This window comes from Lynx rufus, unplaced genomic scaffold (assembly GCF_022079265.1).
Source record: "Lynx rufus isolate CCGP_SWC_20201006 ecotype Redwood Valley unplaced genomic scaffold, mLynRuf1.p SCAF_4, whole genome shotgun sequence".
Classification (NCBI taxonomy): domain Eukaryota; kingdom Metazoa; phylum Chordata; class Mammalia; order Carnivora; family Felidae; genus Lynx; species Lynx rufus.
Window position 1 is genome coordinate 51,271,817 of NW_025814856.1, and position 22,184 is coordinate 51,294,000.

Consider the following 22,184-nt stretch of genomic DNA (forward strand, 5'->3'; position numbering starts at 1 on the left):
GCGCCGGGCGCGCAAGTCGAAAACGAGGGGCGGAGACGGCTTCTCCGCGGGTGAGAGGAGTCGCGGTCGTCGTCTCTCGAGGCTCCGCGCGTCTGTGCTCTGGTCGCTAGGTCCCGGCCGAGTCCGGCCTTTCCTTCTGGGGCTCCGCGCCCCGAACGTCGGCCTCCTCATCTGCCCTGTCGTGGAATTTAGCCCCCCAGGTACGTCCCTGCGTCGTTAAAATAACAAAATGAGGGGCGCCTGGGTGGCGCAGTCGGTTAAGCGTCCGACTTCAGCCAGGTCACGATCTCGCGGTCCGTGAGTTCCAGCCCCGCGTCAGGCTCTGGGCTGATGGCTCAGAGCCTGGAGCCTGTTTCCGATTCTGTGTCTCCCTCTCTCTCTGCCCCTCCCCCGTTCATGCTCTGTCTCTCTCTGTCCCAAAATAAATAAACGTTGAAAAAAAAAATTAAAAAAAAAATAACAAAATGAGAAAGGCTTTTACCCCCAACTCGTTTCCGAAAGACTTAGTCCAGACAGCTGGCCCAGCCCACCAGTCTGTCCAGGCTTCTCTGGAAAGGAGGCATGTTATGGGCTTGCGCCCTGATGTCAGACGGCCATGATTTACCTTAATTTTTCTGTCTATAAAATGGCTGATAATGGTTATAGATACTTCACGAGGCAGCGGATGAAGAAAACGCTTAGCAGGGTGCGTGGTAGTTAGTAAATGTTAACTATTTTTGGAAGACATCGTTCTAATTAAGAGTGAGTATCGGTGGTAGGTAGTGCGGATTCTGGAGTCAGACTGCCTTAGGATCCCATTTATGCCACTGAAGGAGAATAATAATGGTACCTCTCTCCAAAAGGTTAGTGAGTAATGAGGTATTCATTATAAAGCACTTAAAATCGTTCTTGTTAGTTATTAATATTTACTTGCCTGCCAGCCATTCTCATTTAGCGAATATTTCCCGAAATTTTATTCCAGGTACTGTGCTAGGCACTGGGGATGCTGAGATAAGTCATTCCGGGTTCCTGTTGTGAAGGAGCCCTGCAGTTTAATGTGATGTGGTAGGGGATCCTAGATACACTCTGTGGAACAGGGAAGCTGGAGTTGCAAACCCCCTTGGGGATAGGAGGAACATTTTTCAAGGAAGATGACATTTGGCCATGTCTTTCAGGATTAGTAGTTTCCAAGCAGAGAGGAGCATTTCAGGTGAAAAAAAACCTTATGCAAAAGTGCTGAGACCAGGAGTGTTCTGGTTTATGAGAGACACTAGGAGGCCCTTAATGTGGTTCAGGCCCTCCCCTACCTCTGCAGTTTCATTTATTCTTTGGTTTTTTTTATGCTTATTTATTTTTGAGAGCGAGAGTGGGAGAAGCGTGAGCGGGGGAGGAGCAGAGGGGGGACACAGAATCTAAGCAGGCTCCAGGCTCTGAGCTGGCAGCACAGAGCCCGATGTGGGCCTCGAACCCATCAACCATGAGATCATGACCTGAGCCGAAGTCAGATGCTTAACCCACTGAGCCACCCAGGCACCCCTCTGCGGTTTCATTTCTGACTACAAGCTCCTTACTTGTTCACTGTTGAGTTTTTCTCTGCCTGGACTACTCTTCTCATACATCTTCTATTGGTAATCTCCTGTTTCAGCCTTCAGGTCCCTGCTTTAATACCATTTTCTCAGATGATCCCTGAAAAATTGTCCCAGCTTTTCTTCATCTCCCCTACCCATATCTAGACTAAATGTCCATGTACGCCCTCATAGCACCCTGTACTTTTGTAGCACTTACACAATGTAGTTAAGTAACTACATCAAGACCATTCATTACTATAATTTAAATTCCCTGAGGGCAGGGATCATGTCTTGTTCACAATTGTAACCCCAGCACCTGGGACAGTCTCCAACATACAATCCTGTATTCATGAGTTAAAGGAGATGGTAGATTGGGGCTAGATGATGAAGGATCTTGAATGTCAGAAAGAGAACTGGGTTTTATCCTTCAGCAGGAAGAAAGTGGTCTGGCTATAGAGGCAACTAGGTAAAGTCTTGAAAGCAGGGGAGTATTGACCAGATACAGGAGTTGAAATTCTCTCAGCACCTGGATTTAGACAGTATTAATGTAAAGACTTTGGTATAGAAGTGTAGAAGTTCTTTGGCTTTTGATAGAGTAGTTTTCTTTGAGCTTTTTCAGGATTTATCTGGCTTCTAGAGGGTAACTTCTACCCTCTGACTTTGCTCTCAAAAGTAATTTAATTGCAGAAGACTTCGGTCAAAATGGTTCCCAAGAGAAGGCTGTCAAAATTGGAGGATAAAGAAAGCCTGACAGAAGAGGCTTCCAGTAAGTATCTAGTTATTTGTTGTTTTATTTCCTATAACAAATGTGTGAGGCACTTACAGAGAAAGTTCCTCCTTTCAAGCTGGGAATCATCACGACTTAATGGTTAGAACACACAGAATCTGGTATCAGGAGATTTGGGATTGAGTTTCTGCCTCTGATTCCATGTATGACTTTGGGCATGCCCACTGTCTCTGAGCTTCTGTCTCCACATCCCTAAGAGGAATGAGTATTATAGAGCTCATCTACTTACATCATCTAGATGGTGAGAAAAAGGTACAACATAGTCTGTATCCTTTAAACTTATGGTCCCCTTTCCTCCCTTAAAAGAAATTATGGGGGCATCTGCCTTGCTCAGTCAATAGAGTGTGTAACTCTTGGTCTCGGGGTTATGAGTTTGACCCCCTCCCCTCCATTGGGTGTAGTAGAGACTGCTTAAAAGTAAAATCTTAAAAAAATTACAATACAGATAGACTGATGTATGAAGGAAAGGCATCACATCAAAGCAAACACATTAAGGGTGAAGAAACAGTGTAAATTCTGTCCATATGAGAATGTGGTGGACAGAGGCCCTAAGAGTTCTCATGAAAAGAGGTTGATTGTCTTTTCATTTATTATACTCATCTACTCTGTTAAGGTAGTTGTAACTTGTTACATCATTAAAGGAGAAGAATAAATAATCATACTTAATTTCAAGTATCTGTTTTGTTTATCATTATTTAAATTTATTTGTTTGTTTTGAGAGAGAGAAAGGGAGAGAACTCGAGCAGGAGAGGGGCAAAGAGAGAGAGGAAGAGAATCCCAAGCAAGCTCCGCAGTATCAGCACAGAGCCTGATGCGGGGTTGAACTCTTGAACCATGAGATGGCCTGAGCTAAAATCAAGAGTCAGACACTTAACTGACTGAGCCGCCCAGGTGCCCCATTTATTATGTTTTATTACTTCTCTTGGGTTGAAAACCTTGGGATAAAACCACTCTGGGCTTTGTACTCAAAGGCTTGATGCAGGAGAACCTGCCTGATTCTTTCTACCCCTGCATCAAGTTGCGTGCATCAAGATTATTACCTCCCGGAGAACTTTTTAAAATTCACACATCCAGGACCCGTACCTGAGATTTTAATTGAGTAACTATGGGATGTGACCTAAGAATGCACTTTTTTTTTTTAATGTTTATTTACTTTTGAGAGACAGAGCACAAGAAGGGGAGGGACAGACAGAGAGGGAGATATCGAATCTGAAATAGGCTCCAGGCTTTGAGCTGTCAGTGCAGAACCCAATGCAGGGCTGGAACTCACAAACTGCAAGATCATGACCTAAGCTGAAGTCAGACGCTCAACTGACTGAGCCATCCAGGCGCCCCTTTAAGTTTATTTGAGAGAGAGAGAGCATGCACATGCAGGGGAGGGCAGAGAGAGAGAGAGAGAAAGAGAAAGAATCCAAGCTAGGCTCTGCACTGACAGCACAGAACCCAATGGGGCTCGATCCTGCTAATCGTGAGACCATGACCTGAGCTGAAACCAAGAGTCAGATGCTTAACTGACTGAGCCATCCAGCTGCCCCAAGAATGTGCTTTTAATACGCTTCTTAGTGATTCCAGTGCAGTGGTTTGCAAACAACAGTTTGAGGCACCCTGACTGCTTTAGAATTTGGGTGATTAAACAGTTCCATGGTTATTTTTATTAGAAGTGGCATGTTTCGAATTCTCCAAATCAAAATGCAATAGATAAAAATAATTCTATTTATTGATTGTTTTATTTGTACGCCACTATGTCTGACCATTGTTAGAGATAAAATTTTACTATAGCATCAATTTCAATATAATTCTTCAAGAACCCATCAACTTTCCTCTTAGCGTTATTCTAAAGTTTACATTTTTTAATCTTTACTGTTTGTCACATTCTTGAAAATTTTGTTTGTTTTCAGAAGCCAGCAAGCAACCACTTTCCAAGAAGACAAAGAAGTCTCATATTCACAATGAAGTGGAAGAAAACGACAATGTTTTTATAAAGCTTCTTAAAACATCAGGAGTTACTCTTAAAACAGGAGAGAGTCAGAATCAACTAAGTAATATTTTAATTTAAATCTTTTCTCTGGGTTTGGTGCAGGGCTCAGCACTGAATCATGGATTTTCGAAATAGAGGCAATGAAGATTAAAAATAGAAGTATTGTCTTTCTTGAGACAAAATTAACGTTGAAATTGCTTTTTAGAGAATATTGTTACAGTTTTTGGTTCTGATTAATGCATGTTAAGTAAAGTAATTCTAGTTTTTTTTAGAAAAAATTATATACTTGTATTACTTTGTGTTTTATTGTGGAAAAATAAATTAATACTCAGGAGAGTAATTAGATCTGTGTCAGAATAATTTCAGACGAAAATTTATAAAGCCATGTAAAGCCCTGCTTTTAGGGCATAGATTACTTTATTCTGCTAAGATTATGGCATATCTTTTTTGGTACACTTAATAGCTATCCTCTATCAGAGCTAAATCTGTTTTACAATGGGTTTAGAAAATTTAGCTCTGAAATTAGGTTGAAAATATCTTTATTGGCTTCATCAGGCAGGAAACATAGGTCTTTAAGAAAATAAAAGTATATCGAGAGATATTAAAGATTCTGGTGACCATCTGTTTTTTTCCTCATAGCTGTGGATCAAATTGTTTTCCAAAAGAAGCTCTTTCAGACTCTGAAGAAACATCCTTCTTATCCCCAAGTATGTGTTTCTTCCTGGTACTTTTGCTTTTTCCAGCACTACTCTGGAATTGGGGATTTAAAGATGCAGGCATAGGGGTGCCTGGGTGGCTCAGTCAGTTAAGTGTCCGACTTGGGCTTGGGTCTTGATCTCAACGGTTAGTGAGTTTGAGCCCCACATCGGGCTCTGTGCTGGGAGCTCAGAGCCTGAAGCCTGCTTCAGATTCTGTCTCCCTCTGTCTCTGACCCTCCCCTGCTCACACACTCTCTCTCTCTCTGTCAAGAATAAACGTTAAAAAATTAAAAAAAAATAAAGATGCAGGCATAAAGTTGAATGGGCTAGAATGATTTTTAATCTACAGCAAATGTTAAACTAAAAATCTTAACTCTTAACCTTTTTTTTTTTTCAACGTCATTAAGATAATAGAAGAATTTGTTAGTGGCCTGGAATCCTACATCGAGGACCAAGACAGTTTCAGGAACTGCCTTTTGTCTTGTGAACGTCTGCAGGATGAGGAAGCCAGGTATGGAGTGGAGGCATAAAATCTTGCTATAGTTTAAGCTGTTAACACTAACCAAATTGCGGGTTGGGGATGAGGGGAGAATGCATTTTTTTTGTAATTTCACTTTATTTTTATAACCCTTTTTTCTTGGGGCACCTGGGTGGCTCATTGGTTGAGTGTCCCACGTGGTTTTGGCTTAGGCCATAGTTCCAGGGTCATGGGATCAAGCCCTGCGTTGGGCTCCATGCTGAACATAAAGCCTGCTTGAGATGCTTTCTTTCAGTCTGCCCCTCTTCCTGTTTCTCTCAAAAAAAAAAAAAAAAAAAGAAGAAGAAGAAGAAGAAAAAGCAACTCTTTTTTTCTTCAGTTTTAACCTAACCTTTAAATTATTAATTTATGTTTATGAGACTAAGAGCCAGGGTGTTTTCTGGAGTGTGTCTCATCTGTGTTGATAGAATTTTAACTAAGAGCCTGGTTTAAGAGCCATCTTCTCATGTTCTGTATTTCTGGTATAAGAGGATAGTTTCTTTTTAAATATTGTATATTTAACCAATTTTATGAAGAAAAGATGGTAAAAATATTAAAACAGGGAAAACAGAATAGAAAACGAATGTCTTTTTTTTTTAACAGCATGGGCGCATCTTACTCTAAGAGCCTCATTAAATTGCTTCTGGGAATTGACATATTACAGGTGAGACTGTGCCACATTTTCTGTGAACAATAGATGGATGTGATTTGTGGTGTATGCCCAAGTATAAATGGCATAAAGGGTCAGGTAGGGTTAATCGGAGAGTTTGGGTTTGCAGTAGTTTACCATAGCCCTGTTGCAGAAATATATCTGGTAAGCCAATATCTGCAGCTTTGGACTGAGCTAATTTAATTAGCTCAGTACATTTCTTTAAAATATTCTATATTCCCTCAGCCTCTGATTCTTGATTTGTAAAGCTTCCTTTTGTGTGTCTGTGTACCTTATATATCTCTGCCATATTCACATCTGTATCGTCTCCTATATAGGTTTTTATTTGCTTATTAACTTGATTTACCCTTTTCCTCCTCCTCTCTTTTAATATGTTGAGTGGATAATGCTTTGACATGTTTTAAATGTTTCACATTATAAAAACATATACAGTGGAAATTCTTGGTTTACCCTGTCCTCCATTTTTTTCTCTTTTTTTCTTTCCCACTGCTAATCTTCCCACACTCATATCCCATCCTTCTCTTTGGAAATCTTCAGTATAATTTAGTTAGATTAAATTTAAGAGCCCTCTTGTTCCTCTGGAGTGAAATCTTCTCTTTTTGCAAACTGTTGGATAATTTTTTAAGTCTGCATTTCATGAACTAACAGTTGTCATCATATTTAATAATATTATTATCTGATTATTTTAATACTGCATAAATCATTTTGCAATTTTTTTAAAGATACATTAATGACAAGTCTTTGTATTTCAACAACTTATATTCGAGATATAGCCAGCATTCAAGTGGCCATTCTTAAAATGAGATTTTAATTATACTAGAGTTGTTCCTCCCAGAGCTCTTGTTGGAGCACATTATGGCTAATTATATATTTCTGTTGTATATTTCAAGACCATCTCCTAACTCCTTATGTCTTCTTTTTCAGCCTGCCATTATCAAAACCTTATTTGAAAAGTTGCCAGAATTTCTTTTTGAAAAGTAAGTGGAATTACTCTGGAATGCTTAAATTACTTTTGTGTATTTAAGTTTCTCTCTGAAAAGATTACTGTGAAACATTGGTTTCTCTAAAAGTCATATTGATTGTGACACCACATTCTTAAGTGACTACTAAGATTTTACTGAGGTGTATTTTGAAAAAAATTTAATCTGTTTATATGACTGCGTGTTCCTAGAAGGATATACCATAAACTGGTAGTAGTTGTCTCCAAGGAGGGGAGCCAATTGCTTGGTGTCAGATGTTCCATGAATATCATTCTTTACCTTTTCAATTTTATGGTGTATGTGTGTGACTTTTTTTTTTTTTTTAATTAACAACCTAATAGAAAAGTAGAAAAAGGTCACAAATAGATAATTCACAAAGAAATACAAGAGTGTCAAACATTTTTTTAAATACTCAGTTTCACATTTAAAAAAAATAAAAAGTGGGGGATATGCCTGGGTGGCTCAGTCAGTTAAGTGTCCGACTTGAGCTCAGGTGGTTTGCAAGTTTGAGCCCCGCATGGGGCTCTGTGCTGACAACTCAAATCCTGGAGCCAGCTTCAGATTCTGTCTTCCTTGCTCTCTGCCCCTCCCTCACTCTCCCCCTTTCATGCTCTGTCTCTCTCTCTGTCAAAAATAAACACTGAAAACAAATTAATGCTCAGTTTCATTAATAATCAAAAATACAAATTTAAAACAATAAATACATTTTTTTCCACTCTCAAAGAATCTTTGTTATTCAGTGTAATGAACAGTCATGCTTGTACATTACTAATGAACATAATAAACTGGTTGAAGTCATTCTGAAGGGTATTAGGTTGTGTGTATCAAAACCTTCCTTAGATTTTGCATACTCTTTTTTTCTTTAATTAAAAAAAATTTTTTTTTTGGGGCGCCTGGGTGGCGCAGTCGGTTAAGCGTCCGACTTCAGCCAGGTCACGATCTCGCGGTCTGTGAGTTCGAGCCCCGCGTCGGGCTCTGGGCTGATGGCTCAGAGCCTGGAGCCTGTTTCCGATTCTGTGTCTCCCTCTCTCTCTGCCCCTCCCCCGTTCATGCTCTGTCTCTCTCTGTCCCAAAAATAAATAAACGCTGAAAAAAAAAAAAAATTTTTTTTTTTAATGTTTATTTATTTTTGAGAGACAGAACATGAGCAGGGGAGGGGCCGAGAGAGAGAGAGACAAAGCAGGCTCCAGGCTCTGAGCTGTCATACAGAGCCCAATGCGGGGCTTGAACCCACGAACCATGAGATCATGACCTGAGCCAAAGTCAGATGCTTAACCGACTGAGTTACCCAGGCTCCCCTACTTTCTCGTTTTTAATGTGTGTTTTTTCTTTTTTTTTCTTGAAGTTTGTTTATTTTCAGAGAGAGAGTGAGACAGAGGGAGCAAGCAGGGTACAGGCAGAGAGAGAGGGAGACAGAATCCCAAGCTGATAGCGTGGAGCCTGACATGGGGCCTGAACCCACATACTGTGAGATCATGACCTGAACCAAATTCAAGAGTTGGACACTTAACCAACTGAGCTACCTAAGCACCCCTAATATGTGTTTTTTCTAGGCCTTGTATATAACAATGATAATAATAATAATAATAATAATAATAATAATAATAATAAACTTACAGATAGTTCTTTACAAATTTGTGCTTTGCCTGAATGGGTCACACTAGTTGCTTTATGTCTTTTTCAGCAGTTACATTTGACTGCACTAAACAAACATTGAGAACACTGTCAAGGAAAGGAATGGAAGGTTGTCCAAAACTGTAGACATAGGAGATTGAGGAAGGCAGAGACTGTCATTTTGGGGGAAATAATAATAAGTGAGCCAGAATTTCTTCATCTATAAATGATTTTCCGTACTTTTACATAATCTAATTTGACCTTCTGTGTTTCCAAAGCACAGTGCTTGCTTTTATTGGTACTTATCATAGTGATGTATTTAATATTCTACCTTTTAAAAATATTCTTGGGGCTGTGTGGCTCAATCGATTAGGTGTCCAACTGTTGATTTCAGCTAAGGTCATGATCTCACAGTTTGTGGAATTGGCACCCATCTGACTCTGCACTGACAGTGCTGACAGCAGAGAACCTGCTTGAGGTTCTCTGTCCTCCTCTCTCTCTGCCACAACCCCCCCCCCGCCTCAAAATAAATAAATAGGGGCGTATGGCTGTCTCTGTCGGTTAAGCACCCGACTTCAGCTCAAGTCATTATCTCATGGTTTGTGAGTTCGAGCCTCAAATCTGGCTCTCTGCTCTGAGCTTGGAGTCCACTTTGGATCCTCTGTCTCTTTCTCTCTCTACCCCTCCCCTGTGTTTCTCTCTCAAAAATGAGGGAGCATTAAAAAATAAATATAGGGGCGCCTGGGTGGCGCAGTCGGTTAAGCGTCCGACTTCAGCCAGGTCACGATCTCACGGTCCGTGAGTTCGAGCCCCGCGTCAGGCTCTGGGCTGATGGCTCAGAGCCTGGAGCCTGTTTCCGGTTCTGTGTCTCCCTCTCTCTCTGCCCCTCCCCCGTTCATGCTCTGTCTCTCTCTGTCCCAAAAATAAATAAACGCTGAAAAAAAAAAATTTAAAAAAAATAAAATAAAAAATAAATATAAATAAGTAAATAAATAAAAATATTCTTCTTACTCAGTTTATTCAAATTATCGCCTTGATTTTTTTTGTTTATGTTATTATTAAGAAATACTCTACAGACCTTTTTTTTTAAGTTTTTTTAACTTTAAAAAAAATTTTTTTTTTTCTTTTTCTTTTTGAAAGAGAGAGACAGAGTGTGAGTGGGGGAGGGGCAGAGAGAGAGGGACACACAGAATCTGAAGCCGGCTCTAGGCTCTGAGCTGTCAGCAAGAGCTTGATGTGGGGCTTGAACTCACAGACTGTGAGATCATGACCTGAGCTGAAGTCGGTCGTCCAACCAACTGAGCCACCTAGGTGCCCCACTCTACAGACCTTTCTTAACCTTTCTTTAAATGCTCCCCAGGGGCGCCTGGGTGGCGCAGTCAGTTAAGCGTCCGACTTCAGCCAGGTCACGATCTCACAGTCCGGGAGTTCGAGCCCCGCGTCAGGCTCTGGGCTGATGGCTCAGAGCCTGGAGCCTGTTTCCGATTCTGTGTCTCCCTCTCTCTCTGTCCCTCCCCCGTTCATGCTCTGTCTCTCTCTGTCCCCAAAATAAATAAACGTTGAAAAAAAAATTAAAAAAAAAAAATGCTCCCCAGATGCAGCTACTGTTAACAGTTTAGTGCATCTTCTTGGATCTTTCTCAACATATACGTCTCATGATTTTCTTGTATCATATGTATGTCTAACACAGCTTGTAATGTGTAAATGTTCAGTAAGTGTTCATTCAGTGTCTGAAATGTTTTGTGCAGTATTAAGGCTTGCTGTTGTGTAAGTCAGAAAGGCTCAGTTTCTGTCTTCTTGTCCTAACATTTCAGAGTGAACAGTGATGGACTTAACATGCCCAGACTCATCATCAGTCAGCTGAAATGGCTTGACAAAATTGTGGATGGCAAGGTAGGCTTTGGGACTTGTTCTGTCTCTTAGATTTAGAGAGTCTGTTTTCCAAATTTAACCAAACTTTTGGAATTGCAGGGTTTTTTTTTCTTAACTGAAAATTCACATTTTTCTGTTTGTTAGCTTTTTTCTCCTGTCATAATTTGAGAATCATGGATATTTCACCTTTTAAATTTCTCCAAAAGTTTTTTTTCTAATTATGATGAGTAGATATCATCTATTAAATAAATTGAAAGAATTGAAAAGAAGTTAAGTAGCTGTCCAAAGTTGAGAGATTACTATGTTTTATTTCTCACAAGGTATGAGATCCCACACCAGCCTACCGCACTGCAAATATTTAATTTGATTGCATATGAGGAAAGTTTTAGAAAGTTTTTGCAATTAATGTGAATTGTTATTAAGCACCTTGGTAAAATTGGATCTTTTTTGAGCCTAGGGTTAAGGCCTATTTCTTTTCAACGTTTATTTATTTTTGGGACAGAGAGAGACAGAGCATGAATGGGGGAGGGGCAGAGAGAGAGGGAGACACAGAATCGGAAACAGGCTCCAGGCTCCGAGCCAGCAGCCCAGAGCCTGACGCGGGGCTCGAACTCACAGACCGCGAGATCGTGACCTGGTTGAAGTCGGACGCTTAACCGACTGCGCCACCCAGGCGCCCCGAGGCCTATTTCTTTTCAGAATTCATTAATTCATTCTATTAATTTTTGTCAGACATTCTAAGGCTAAATCTTTATTTGGAAGAACATGAGTTTTAAAATCTCCTGTGGGCTGGAATTTTGGGTCTGTCACTTTTTGTGTATCTTTGAGCAGCACATATCCTCACATTTTAAAAATGGGAACTATCAGTATACCTGGCTAGCTCAGTCAGTAAAGGGTGCAACTCTTGATCTCTGGATCATGAGTTCAAACCCCACGTTGGGCATGGAGCCTACTTAAAAAAAAAAAAAAAAAATGTAAAAAAAGGGGGCAGTGGAATTGTCACACAGACTCCAGAGTTGTGAAGATTAAATGAAGTAAAGTATATAACAGACCCATTAGATAATATAGTATCCACTGTACTTTTTTTTTAATGTACCATCCCATGTGTGAAAATTCCTGGGTCATTTACCTCTCCATTTAGGCTTTGAGTTTATGTATAGGTGTCATATGATACACAAGATAATTCCAGCTATACATTTAATGAGGAGGAAGTCTTTCTCTGTTCTTGGTAATGTGCAACAGTTCTAATGGCCTCTTCCACTGCAGGATCTCACCACCAAGGTCATGCAGCTGATCAGTATTGCTCCACTGTACCTGCAGCATGACTTTGTTACCAGCCTACCTGAGATCCTAGGGGATTCCCAGCATGGTGATGTGGGGAAAGAACTGAGGTGAGTAAGTTCCCACTCTGGCAGCCTTATTGCTGCAGTATGAAACAGTAGTGGTAACATATTGATGGCATCTACCTTCCATGAACAGGTATGGGATTTGACTTGTTTTTGTAATAATGAGTATATATTTGATGCATAAACTAGACCCATCTACTTTTTTTAAAGTGGTATACCAGTTGTGAATATGAAGTCTGGGTTATGATTAGGCGTATAAACATAATCCCTTTGTTTTGTTAGCATATCTTCCACCCAAGGAATCCTCACTTGTGACTGCATGTCCCAATCATTTGTGGAGCTTATCAAACATCCATATATTCTTTGGTCCCTAAATGATTCATTCTGATGTACATCACATCAGACCCAGTGTTGAGAGCATTGCTTACTATCATTTATGTGAAAAATAGTAATTGGTAGGGCAGTGATTAAGGAAGGGAGAACACTATCCCTATGTAATAGGGTTTCTGTTTTAATGCAATTTCTTGCTTATCCTTGAAATAGTTTTTAAAAATTCAATTTGTAATACTTCCTTTTCTTTAGATGTCTGCAAAGCTACCTCTAGAAATGTCCAGTGATTGCTTGCCTTTGTGTTTTTGGGCAGTATGCTCCCTCTGGGTATAGCACTATACCATCCACTTGGCCTGCTTAATTCCAGCTTGTCGTTCTGCATAGCCTTTTCTTAGAATCCATCACTGTTCTCTACTCCGCTCCTGTAGCACCCTGCATGTATATCTATCCTACTTGCCATACTTCATTGTAATTGGTGTAGGTTTTCTTTTTCTTCCTCTTCTTCTTCTTCTTCTTCTTCTTCTTCTTCTTCTTCTTCTTTTTGCTTTATTATTTTTTTAAGTAGGCTCCATGCCCATTGTGGAGTTTGAACTTACTGAGATTGAGAGTCATGTGCTCTAGCAACCTAGCCAGCCAGACACTCCTGTTGTAGGTTTTCTTTTTCCTTTTCTCAGGAAGGATATGTGCCAAACTCAGTAGTAGTTACCTCAGGGTACTAGAGATAGTGAGGAAGAGCTTCTTGTTTGTACTCTGTTGTTTGAATTTTCTGTAATGAGCATGTATTTTTTAAAAATCAAAACAATTTTTAATGAAATAAACTGTAAACAAATTCAGTGGAAACAAAGTGTATCTTCTCTTCCCAGACTCTGAGTGATTTTTCTAAGTAATTATCTGCCCAGCTCTGTTAAAAGCTGCATAGATTTTCTCTTTTTCCACCATTCACAGTGACCTTTTGATGGAGAATACTTCACTCACTGTTCCTATCTTGGATGTCCTTACCAGCCTCCGACTTGACCCAAAGCTCCTGTCTCAGGTAGGAAGGACTGTGCTGTACAGAAACAGAGCCCACTTTCTTGCCTCCCAGAACCAGTGTCAGTCATTGCCTTGAAGCAGTCATACATGAAAATTTGATTTTGAAACAATATTGAATGATATTTCATCTCTTTTTTCTCTTTTTGATGAATTTCATTTGCCATAGTATGATGGATTCGCTTTTCTGTTTTAAAGCAGTAAGTTTTAATGGATATCTTCTATTTTGCATAATATTTATGCACTGCTCTCCATAGGAATAACATTTTTACGTGTCTTCCTCCAGCTAGTGGAAAATTTAGGCTCTAAATTGTAAGATAACACTTTTACGTTTATCACCTGTTTTTTTTTTTAATAGTTATACTTTATTTTATTTATTCTTAATTTTTAAATATTTCTTTTTGAGAGAGAGACAGAGACAGAATGAGAGTGGGGAGGGGCTGAGAGAGCTGGAGACAAGGAATCCGAAGCAGCTTCAGGCTCCAAGCCGTCAGCATAGAACCTGACACAGGGCTTGAACCCACTAGCTGTGCGATCATGACCTGAGCCGAAGTTGGATGCTTAACCGACTGACCCACTCTTTCTTTCTTTCTTTCTTTTTCTTTCTTTCTTTCTTTCTTCCTTCCTTCATTCCTTCCTTCCTTTCCTTTCCTTTCCTTTCCTTTCCTTTCCTTTCCTTTCCTTTCCTTTCCTTTCCTTTCCTTTCCTTTCCTTCTTTCCTTCCTTCCTTCCTTCCTTCCTTCCTTCCTTCCTTCCTTCCTTCCTTCCTTCCTTTTCTTCTTTTGTATATGAGCGGGGGTGGGGGAGAGAGAAAGAATCTTTTTTTTTTTTTAATTTTATTTTTTTTAATGTTTATTTACTTTGAAAGAGAGAGAGCGAGCAGGGGAGGGGTGGGGGAGGGACAGGAGACAATCCCAAGGAGGCTTCATGCTGTCAACACAGAGACCGTGCAGAACTGGATCTCATGAACCATGAGATCATGACCTGAGCTGAAATTGAGTCGGCTGCTTAACCACTGACCTACCCAGGTGCCCCTTATCACCAGGTTTTGAGGAAGCTGTGGCATTAACAATGGAAAGCTTGCAATTTGCAAAAGATAAAAATAACATGAGGTGTTTTTCTTCCTAAATTACAAGTGAGAAAACTGAGAGAAGTAAGTTTTCTAATTTTACATAAAGGTCCGTTCTTTATTGAGGTATTAACAAAAAATATTTAAGGTTTTCCTGTTTTTTATGTGTAGGTCCGCCAGTTGGTGATGGGTAAGCTGTCATCTGTCTCATTGGATGATTTACCTGTGATAATCAAGTTCATTCTTCATTCTGTAACAGCCACAGATGCACTTGAGGTACGCTTTTATTTCTCAACAAACACCAACAGGGTGCTAGATCCTTTAGAGTACAGAGTATAGCAGTAATGCCCTTGTGAAACTCAGTAGTAGGAAAGAGACTTATCTAGATTAAGATGCATCAAGATACATTATTTAAACTAATAGTTTTTAATTGCTCTTCTCTATCCCCAAACTAATTGATAATGCTGATTAATCCAGATAATATTCAGGGGATAGAATGGAAATAGATTTATTGTTGCATATAAGTTGCTACAGGTTGTATTTGCTATTTCAGTATAATACCTAAAGGAATTCTGAATGGCATAGTTTTGAAGGGCATGACATACTATCCTTGCATTAGCTATTGTCATCAGCTCTCCTTTTCAAGATGTCTTGTCTAAGATTTAGTAATTTTTCTTAGTCTTTCAGGAGATTGTTAGGGTTCTATTGAAGGAATGGACCGTGCCTATCCACTATGAAAGGGCAGAACACATAGCTTAATAATTATTTTCTACAGGTAATTTCTGAGCTGCGGGAGAAGTTGGATCTGCAACATTTTATTTTGCCATCATTGTTTCATGCCTCACAAAGCAAGTTGAAAAATAAAGGACGACAAAGGTATGTCATCAACACCTCCCACCCTTTTCCTCACACAGTCAAGGAAAGTTTTCTGACATTTATCCTGAAGCCAGGACAGTAGATCTGAATACTTGGAACTACAAATACTGGTAGTAATATTGTTGACATGTACTCTACCATACAGTGGTTCAAATCCTGTGTACGTGGTACATGTAATGTGTGTGTACATGTATACATGTGTGGGTTGGGTGTATTATTCTAGCTTTTCAAATCAATCCTAGGTAGACTGCAGTACAAATTTATTAGACTGCAGTACAAGTTATTAGCCACAACATGAAGTTGTGCCTTGAAACAGGCAAATGGCTAGTAACAGGAATCCAGATCTTATATGTCTGTCTCTGGTAAGTGGAAGAATGATTTTTTTTCCCCCTTTTGCTACTTGTAGTTCTTCAGGAAATCAAGAAAACAGCGGTCAGGACTGTGTTACTCTCTTCTTTGATGTAATAAAGTCGGCTGTTAGATATGAGAAAATCATATCGGAAGCCTGGATTAAGGTAAGTGAGGTCTTGGTGACTTTGAACATTAAGGAGAAAGTAGGTGGCAATCAGTGACAGATATATAAGTAAAGGTGGAAATAAAAGTGTTAAAAGTCAGTCAAGTAGACATGATAGAAGATGGTTGCCACATGGGCAGATTGGTTCTCCAATAAGAGAACAGGGCATGCTGAAGAAGGTGAAACGTGTTCTACTTATGTGTTATAATCTTTCTGTGACCCTTATTTTTCTAGGCAATTGAAAGCACTGCCTCAGAGTCTGAACACAAGGTAACATTCACATACTATGACTTTTAAGTACTGCAGGCTTGAAATTAATTATCCTAGCTAGTTTTCTTCTTTCCTCTCCCTCTCTCCAGTCATCCCTTCTGTGCCTTCTGTAGCCACTCTAATCAACATTAGCTGTCTGGGGAAGATAATCTGAGGGGATGATTTGCCACATGGTCTTTGCTACTCATTTGGGCAATAAAATAAACCTAAACTATCCATAAGGGAAAATGTTAACATTTCACACATACATGGCAAGTTACAGTCCTAAGAAGCCAAGTCCCCATAGATGAAGTGAAGACAGGACTCACCTGGGGCATGAGTCAGGTCCCTGTATCTATCAGATTACTCTTCCTTTTACCAAATGGCATTGTCAAGATAATGGCATTTGTGTTTTACTTTCCTTTGCTCATGTCACCCTGACCAGAGTGAATCCATCCATTCACTGTCAAGACAGGGGTACTGACTCTGTCTTAATTATGGATTTTTTTTCTTATGTCAAGAAGCCAGGTGATTAAGTTTCTTATGCACTAATTGGTTCCCATTAAGGATTTTTCTTTTAGTTGGAATCTGGTTTTGTGGGGTTTTGTTAGATTATCTAATTGTTGACTTTTAAAAACCTTTATGATACCAAATGAAACAATGAAACTCAATATTTTTTTTGTGGAGGTGGCATCAAAATACCCCAACACAACTGTTTTTATTTTATTTCTTTAAGATTATCTTCTTTTTAAGTTTATTTAGTTTGAGGTTGGGAGGGGCAGAGAGAGAGGATCCCTAGCAGTCTCCACACTGTCAGCGCAGAGCCCAACGTGGAGCTCAAACCCACAAACTATGGAGATCATGACCTGAGCTGAAGTCAGACACTTAACCAACTGAGCCACCAAGATGCCCCAACTGTTTTTATTTTTGTATAACCCTTGGCCACCTGCATACCTGTTTTTACAGATATATAATTATTATATAAATATAATTTTGTATTCTGATTTTCTCTTGACATTATGTCATAAACATTTTATATGCTTGTGCATTGTTTTTATGTCATTTTTAATAGCTGTATTCTAGTATAATGATTCTCAATTTTGGTGTCTAAGTGAATTGGGCTTTCAGTGAAGGGATGTTCCAAGTAATTTTTTTTTTTTTAAACTCTTTATTTTTTATTTTTTTTTCAGCGTTTATTTATTTTTGGGACAGAGAGAGACAGAGTATGAACGGGGGAGGGGCAGAGAGAGAGAGGGAGACACAGAATCGGAAACAGGCTCCAGGCTCCGAGCCATCAGCCCAGAGCCCGACGCGGGGCTCGAACTCACGGACCGCGAGATCGTGACCTGGCTGAAGTCGGACGCTTAACCGACTGCGCCACCCAGGCGCCCCTGAGTAATTTTTTTTTTAATTAAAACACTTAACCTTTATTAAAATGTCTTTTTTTGAGATATAATTGACATATTTCATTAGTATTAGGTATACAATATAATGATTCAGCATTTGTATTTATTGCAAAATGCTCTCCACAGTCTCGTTAACATCTGTCACCGCATGGTTACAAACTTTTTTCTTATGAGAATACTTAAGATCTGTTCTCTTAGCAATATCTATGCAATAGGGTATTATTAACTATAGTCATCATGCTATACATTACATCCCCATGACTTATTTATTTTATAACTGGAAATTTGTACCTTTTGATCCCCCTTCCCCATTTTTGTTTAAAGATTTTATTTTTAGGGGCACCTGGGGGGCTCAGTCAGTTAAGCATTTGACTCTTGATTTTGGCTCAGGTCGTGATCCTGGAGTCGTGAGATGCAGCCCTGCATTGGGCTGTCTGCTGAGTGTGGAGCCTGTTTGGGATTCTTTCTCTTCCTCTCTGTCCCTTCCATGCTCACTAGAGCATGCACACACTTTGGCACATAAGCTCACATGCTCTCTCAAATTAAACGAATAAACTTAAAAAAAAAGATTTTATTTTTAAGTAATCTCTATACCTGATGTGGGGCTCAAACTTATAGCCCAGAGATCAAGAGTTGCACTCTACAGACTGAGCCATTCTGTTGCCCTTTCCCTGCACCCATTTTGCCTCACCTTCTACTTCTGGCAACCACCAATCTGTTCTGTCAATGAACTTGGTTTTTTGTGTGTTTTGTTATTTATGAGATCATAAGGTATTTGTCTTGCTGTCTAACTTATTTCACTTGGCAGAATGCCCTCAAGATCTGTTCATATTGGGGCATCTGGGTGGCTCAGTCATTTAAGCGTCCACCTCTTGATCTTGGCTCTGGTCATGATCTCACCATTGGTGAGTCTGAGCCCTGTGTCAGGCTACACACTGTCAGTGCAGAGCCTGCTTGGGATTCTCTCTCTCCCTCTCTCACTGTCCCTCCCCCGCTCAAAATAAATAAATCAACTTAAAAAAAATTCTGTCCATGTTGTTGTAAATGGCAAGATTTCATTCATTTTATGGCTGAATAGTATTCCAGTGTGTGTTTATGTGTGTACATATGTGTACATACCACATTTTGTTTTTCCACTCATCCATCAGTGGACACTTAGGTTACTTCCATGTCTTGTGCAGGGATCATGGAGTGCAGATATCTTGTCGAATTAGTACTTTTGGTTTTTTGCTTTTTTTTTTAATGTTTATTTATTTTGGAGAGAGAGAGAGGCAGAGTGTGAGCAGGGGAGGGGCAGAGAGAGAGAGGGAGACACAGAATCCAAAGCAGGCTCCAGGCTCTGAGTCCGACATGAGATCGAACCATGAGATCATGAGCTCAACTCATGAACCATGAGATCATGACCCGAACCAAAGTCAGATGCTTAACTGACTGAGCCACCTAGGCGCCCCTAGTACTTTTGGTGTTTTGAATAAATACCCAGAAGTAGAATTTCTGGATTGTATACTTCTATTTTTAATTTTTTAAGGAACCTCCATAGTTTTTCCACAACGGCTGTACCACTCACATTCCACCAGCAGTACACAAAGGTTCTCTTTCTCTGCATCCTTGCCAACATTTGTTATCTCCTGTCTTTTTAGTGATAGCCATTCTGACAGGTGTGAGATGATACTTCATTGTGGTTTTGATTTGCATTTGCCTGATGAGTAGTGATGTTGAGCATCTTTTCTTGTGTCTGTTGGCCATTAGTATGTCTTGAAAAAATGTCTGTCCACATCCTCAGTACATCTTTTGATTGATCTTTTGCTCTTGAGTTGTAGGAGATTTGTTTTGGCCTGCTTGACTTTTGTAACCATTTTTTTTTTTTTTTAAGTAATCTCTACTTCCAATGTGAGGCTTGAACTCACAACCCCAAGACCATGAGTTACTTACTTTTCTAAATTTTGGCTGAAATCAGGGCTGAGGTTATCAGGCAGTTTTCGTAGTAGAGAAAGAGCAGTTTGGCGTCCCATAAGCAGTTTTTAAAAACCCTGAGCATAACAGGACCAGAAGAATGCTAATAAAGACATAATTAGGCATCTTTTGAACCATCACTATTTGGCCATTCAGTGTTGTGACCCTTGGGTGATTATTCCTGTTGAAATAAAAACCTTTTGAATTGGAATTTTATAAGTTAGGAATGGTGTTTCTAGGTGAATTTTCAGGATATTAGAGGGGCCAGGTGCCTCTTTAACCCTTTTTTTTTTTATTTCAAACAAAGTTAATTCAAGCTAATTGGGGGAAAAAAACTGGGGAGAATTTAAAAATGTTAAAAATAAAGTTTCCATGGGACACCTGGCTGGCTCAGTTGGTTAAGTGTCCGACTCGATTTCAGGTATGGTCACGATCTCATGGTTTGTGAGTTCAAGCCCCTGGTCAGGCTATGTGCTGACAGCATGGATCCTACTTAGTGTTCACTCTCTCCCTACCCCCTACCCCTGCTTGTTTGCATGCTCATTCTCTTTGTGAAAAAAATAAGTAAATAAAATAAAGTTTCTCTTTACTGTCTGTTCATTCTTCTTGTATAATTACTCTTACAGATTATTTCATACTTATATACAAGGTGTATTTGTGTGTGAGTGCAGGTATGACTTTGAACCTCACATTGGGCTCTGTGCTGACAGCTCGGATCCTGGAGCCATCTTCAGATTCTGTGTCTCTGTCTCTCTCTGCCCCTCCCCAACTCACATTCTGTCTCTCTCAAAAATAAATATTTAAAAAGTTAAAAAAAAAAAAAAGAAAAATCCTTTTATGGTTATTGTCTTGCAGGTTGCTTTTTTAAAAACTTTACAATGTCATGAATATCTGTCAAAAAATATACCTTGTTCTTAATGGCTGCATAATATTCTGACTTTAATTTTTTAAATTTAAGAATTGAAATAAATTTTTTTTAATGTTTACTTTTGAGAGAGAGAGAGAGACAGAGCATGAGTTGGGGAGGGGCAGAGAGAGAGGGAGACTCAGAATTTGAAGCAAGCAAGCTCCAGGCTCTGCGCTGTCAGCACAGAGCCCGATGCAGGGCTTAAACCTACATACCATGAGATCATGACCTGTGCCGAAGTTGGATGCTTAACCAGCTGAACCACCCATGTGCCCCAAGAATTTAAATTTAAGAAAAGAATTTAATTTTTTTTGTATTTACAGGCATTTACCGTCTCTCCAAATTTTGAGAAAGTATTTTTCTAATAATGAAACATATACCGAGGTTGGCTAGTGATTGTTCCTTAATGTGAAGATATTCAAGGTTATTTCTGTAATAATATCACTTCAACTTACATTCCAATGATTTCATAGAAGATACCAGTGGTTAATAATTGTGGCAGTTATTTCTCTGAAAAATATTTGTGGGTTTTGTGAGGAAAAGAAATGTAGATACTCCTATGGAGTATGTTGAACAAATGAGTATCACCCATTTTCTGTTTTCATGGGGAAAAGTTGAGAGCTACTATTTTATGGTAATAGATGTACTGATACATTAAACTATTTCTCTTTTGTCATTGACAATAGATTTTCGACATAGCAATACTTTTCATCATCTATAGCACCAATACTCAGGTAAAGAAGTATGTTGAGAGGGTGCTAAGAAATAAGATTCGATCAGGCTGCTTTGAAGAACAGCTGCTACAGAGTACATTCTATATTCATTACATGGTAAGTATCAGAGAATCAGACATTAGTCTGAAAGTTACAGAGAAGTCATATTTAACCTTTCCTTTCCAGGGTGGGAATCCTGACAATACCACCTTTCCTGGATCTTCATCTTGGACAGCTCAATATATTGCAAAACATAGTAGGGTTATTACTTACCTTGATTGAGACAATATGATGTTAATAAATCCAACCTAAGACTGGTGTCCCATCTTTTTAGGAAAAATGTCACAAAACTGGTTCATGTTGAACTTCTTAAACTCAAGCTCCAAATTCTGTTTTATAGGAAATGTTTTAGTTCAAGTCTTCTTTTTTCTTTTTTTAATGCTTATTTATTTTTGAGAGAGAGAGAAACAGAGTATGAGTGGAGAAGGGTAGAGAGAGAGGAAGACATAGAATCCGAAGCAGGCGCCAGGCTCTGGGCTGTTAGCACAGAGCCTGACGTGGGGCTCAACTCTCAAACCATGTGATCATGACCTGAGCTGAAGTTGGAAGCTTAACTGACTGAGCCACCCAGGCTCTCCTTAGTTCAAGTCTTCTAATTACATACTTCTATAACTTGATTTTTAACCTGCAATGGAAGGCTTTACAGCTCCTATATAAAAATTTCATCTTGTTTCAGCCCATTGTTCAAGTGGATTGAGACTTTTGAATCTTAACTTGGCATTAAACATTTTAATTATCTAGCTCTTTGTGATCTGTAGCTTTGACAAACTTGCCTTCTGTATCCTGTTTTTAAATGTTTATATATTTTTGGGGAGAGAGCAGGGTGGAGAGAGAATCCCAAGCAGGCTCTACTCTGTCAGCGAAGAGCCTAGTCTGGGGCTTGAACTCACGAACTGTGAGATCATGACCTGAGCCGAAGTCAAGAGTCAGAGGCTTAACCAACTGAGCCACCCAGGCACCCCATAAGCAGTTTTTAAAAACCCTGAGTATAACAGGACCAAAGGAATGCTAATAGAGACATAATTCTGCATATCTTAAACCATCACTATTTGGCCATTCAGTAAAGTGA

At 39.5% G+C, this 22,184-nt stretch overlaps 1 protein-coding gene across 1 annotated transcript in view; it reads left to right on the plus strand.

The window, feature by feature from the left end:
* The first annotated feature begins 15 nt into the window (after nucleotides 1–15).
* The window catches only part of FANCD2 (FA complementation group D2), a 65,000-nt gene continuing 42,831 nt past the window's right edge, over nucleotides 16–22,184 (plus strand). Inside the window, exons 1-15 of the mRNA XM_047095506.1 lie at nucleotides 16–200; nucleotides 2,235–2,313; nucleotides 4,233–4,373; nucleotides 4,952–5,019; nucleotides 5,418–5,521; nucleotides 6,131–6,191; nucleotides 7,122–7,174; nucleotides 10,606–10,684; nucleotides 11,930–12,054; nucleotides 13,285–13,372; nucleotides 14,609–14,713; nucleotides 15,213–15,313; nucleotides 15,720–15,828; nucleotides 16,062–16,097; nucleotides 21,029–21,172. Of these exons, the coding sequence (XP_046951462.1) occupies nucleotides 2,250–2,313; nucleotides 4,233–4,373; nucleotides 4,952–5,019; nucleotides 5,418–5,521; nucleotides 6,131–6,191; nucleotides 7,122–7,174; nucleotides 10,606–10,684; nucleotides 11,930–12,054; nucleotides 13,285–13,372; nucleotides 14,609–14,713; nucleotides 15,213–15,313; nucleotides 15,720–15,828; nucleotides 16,062–16,097; nucleotides 21,029–21,172 (1,278 nt within the window). The 5' untranslated portion in view covers nucleotides 16–200; nucleotides 2,235–2,249. The remainder of the gene's footprint in view (nucleotides 201–2,234; nucleotides 2,314–4,232; nucleotides 4,374–4,951; nucleotides 5,020–5,417; nucleotides 5,522–6,130; nucleotides 6,192–7,121; nucleotides 7,175–10,605; nucleotides 10,685–11,929; nucleotides 12,055–13,284; nucleotides 13,373–14,608; nucleotides 14,714–15,212; nucleotides 15,314–15,719; nucleotides 15,829–16,061; nucleotides 16,098–21,028; nucleotides 21,173–22,184) is intronic.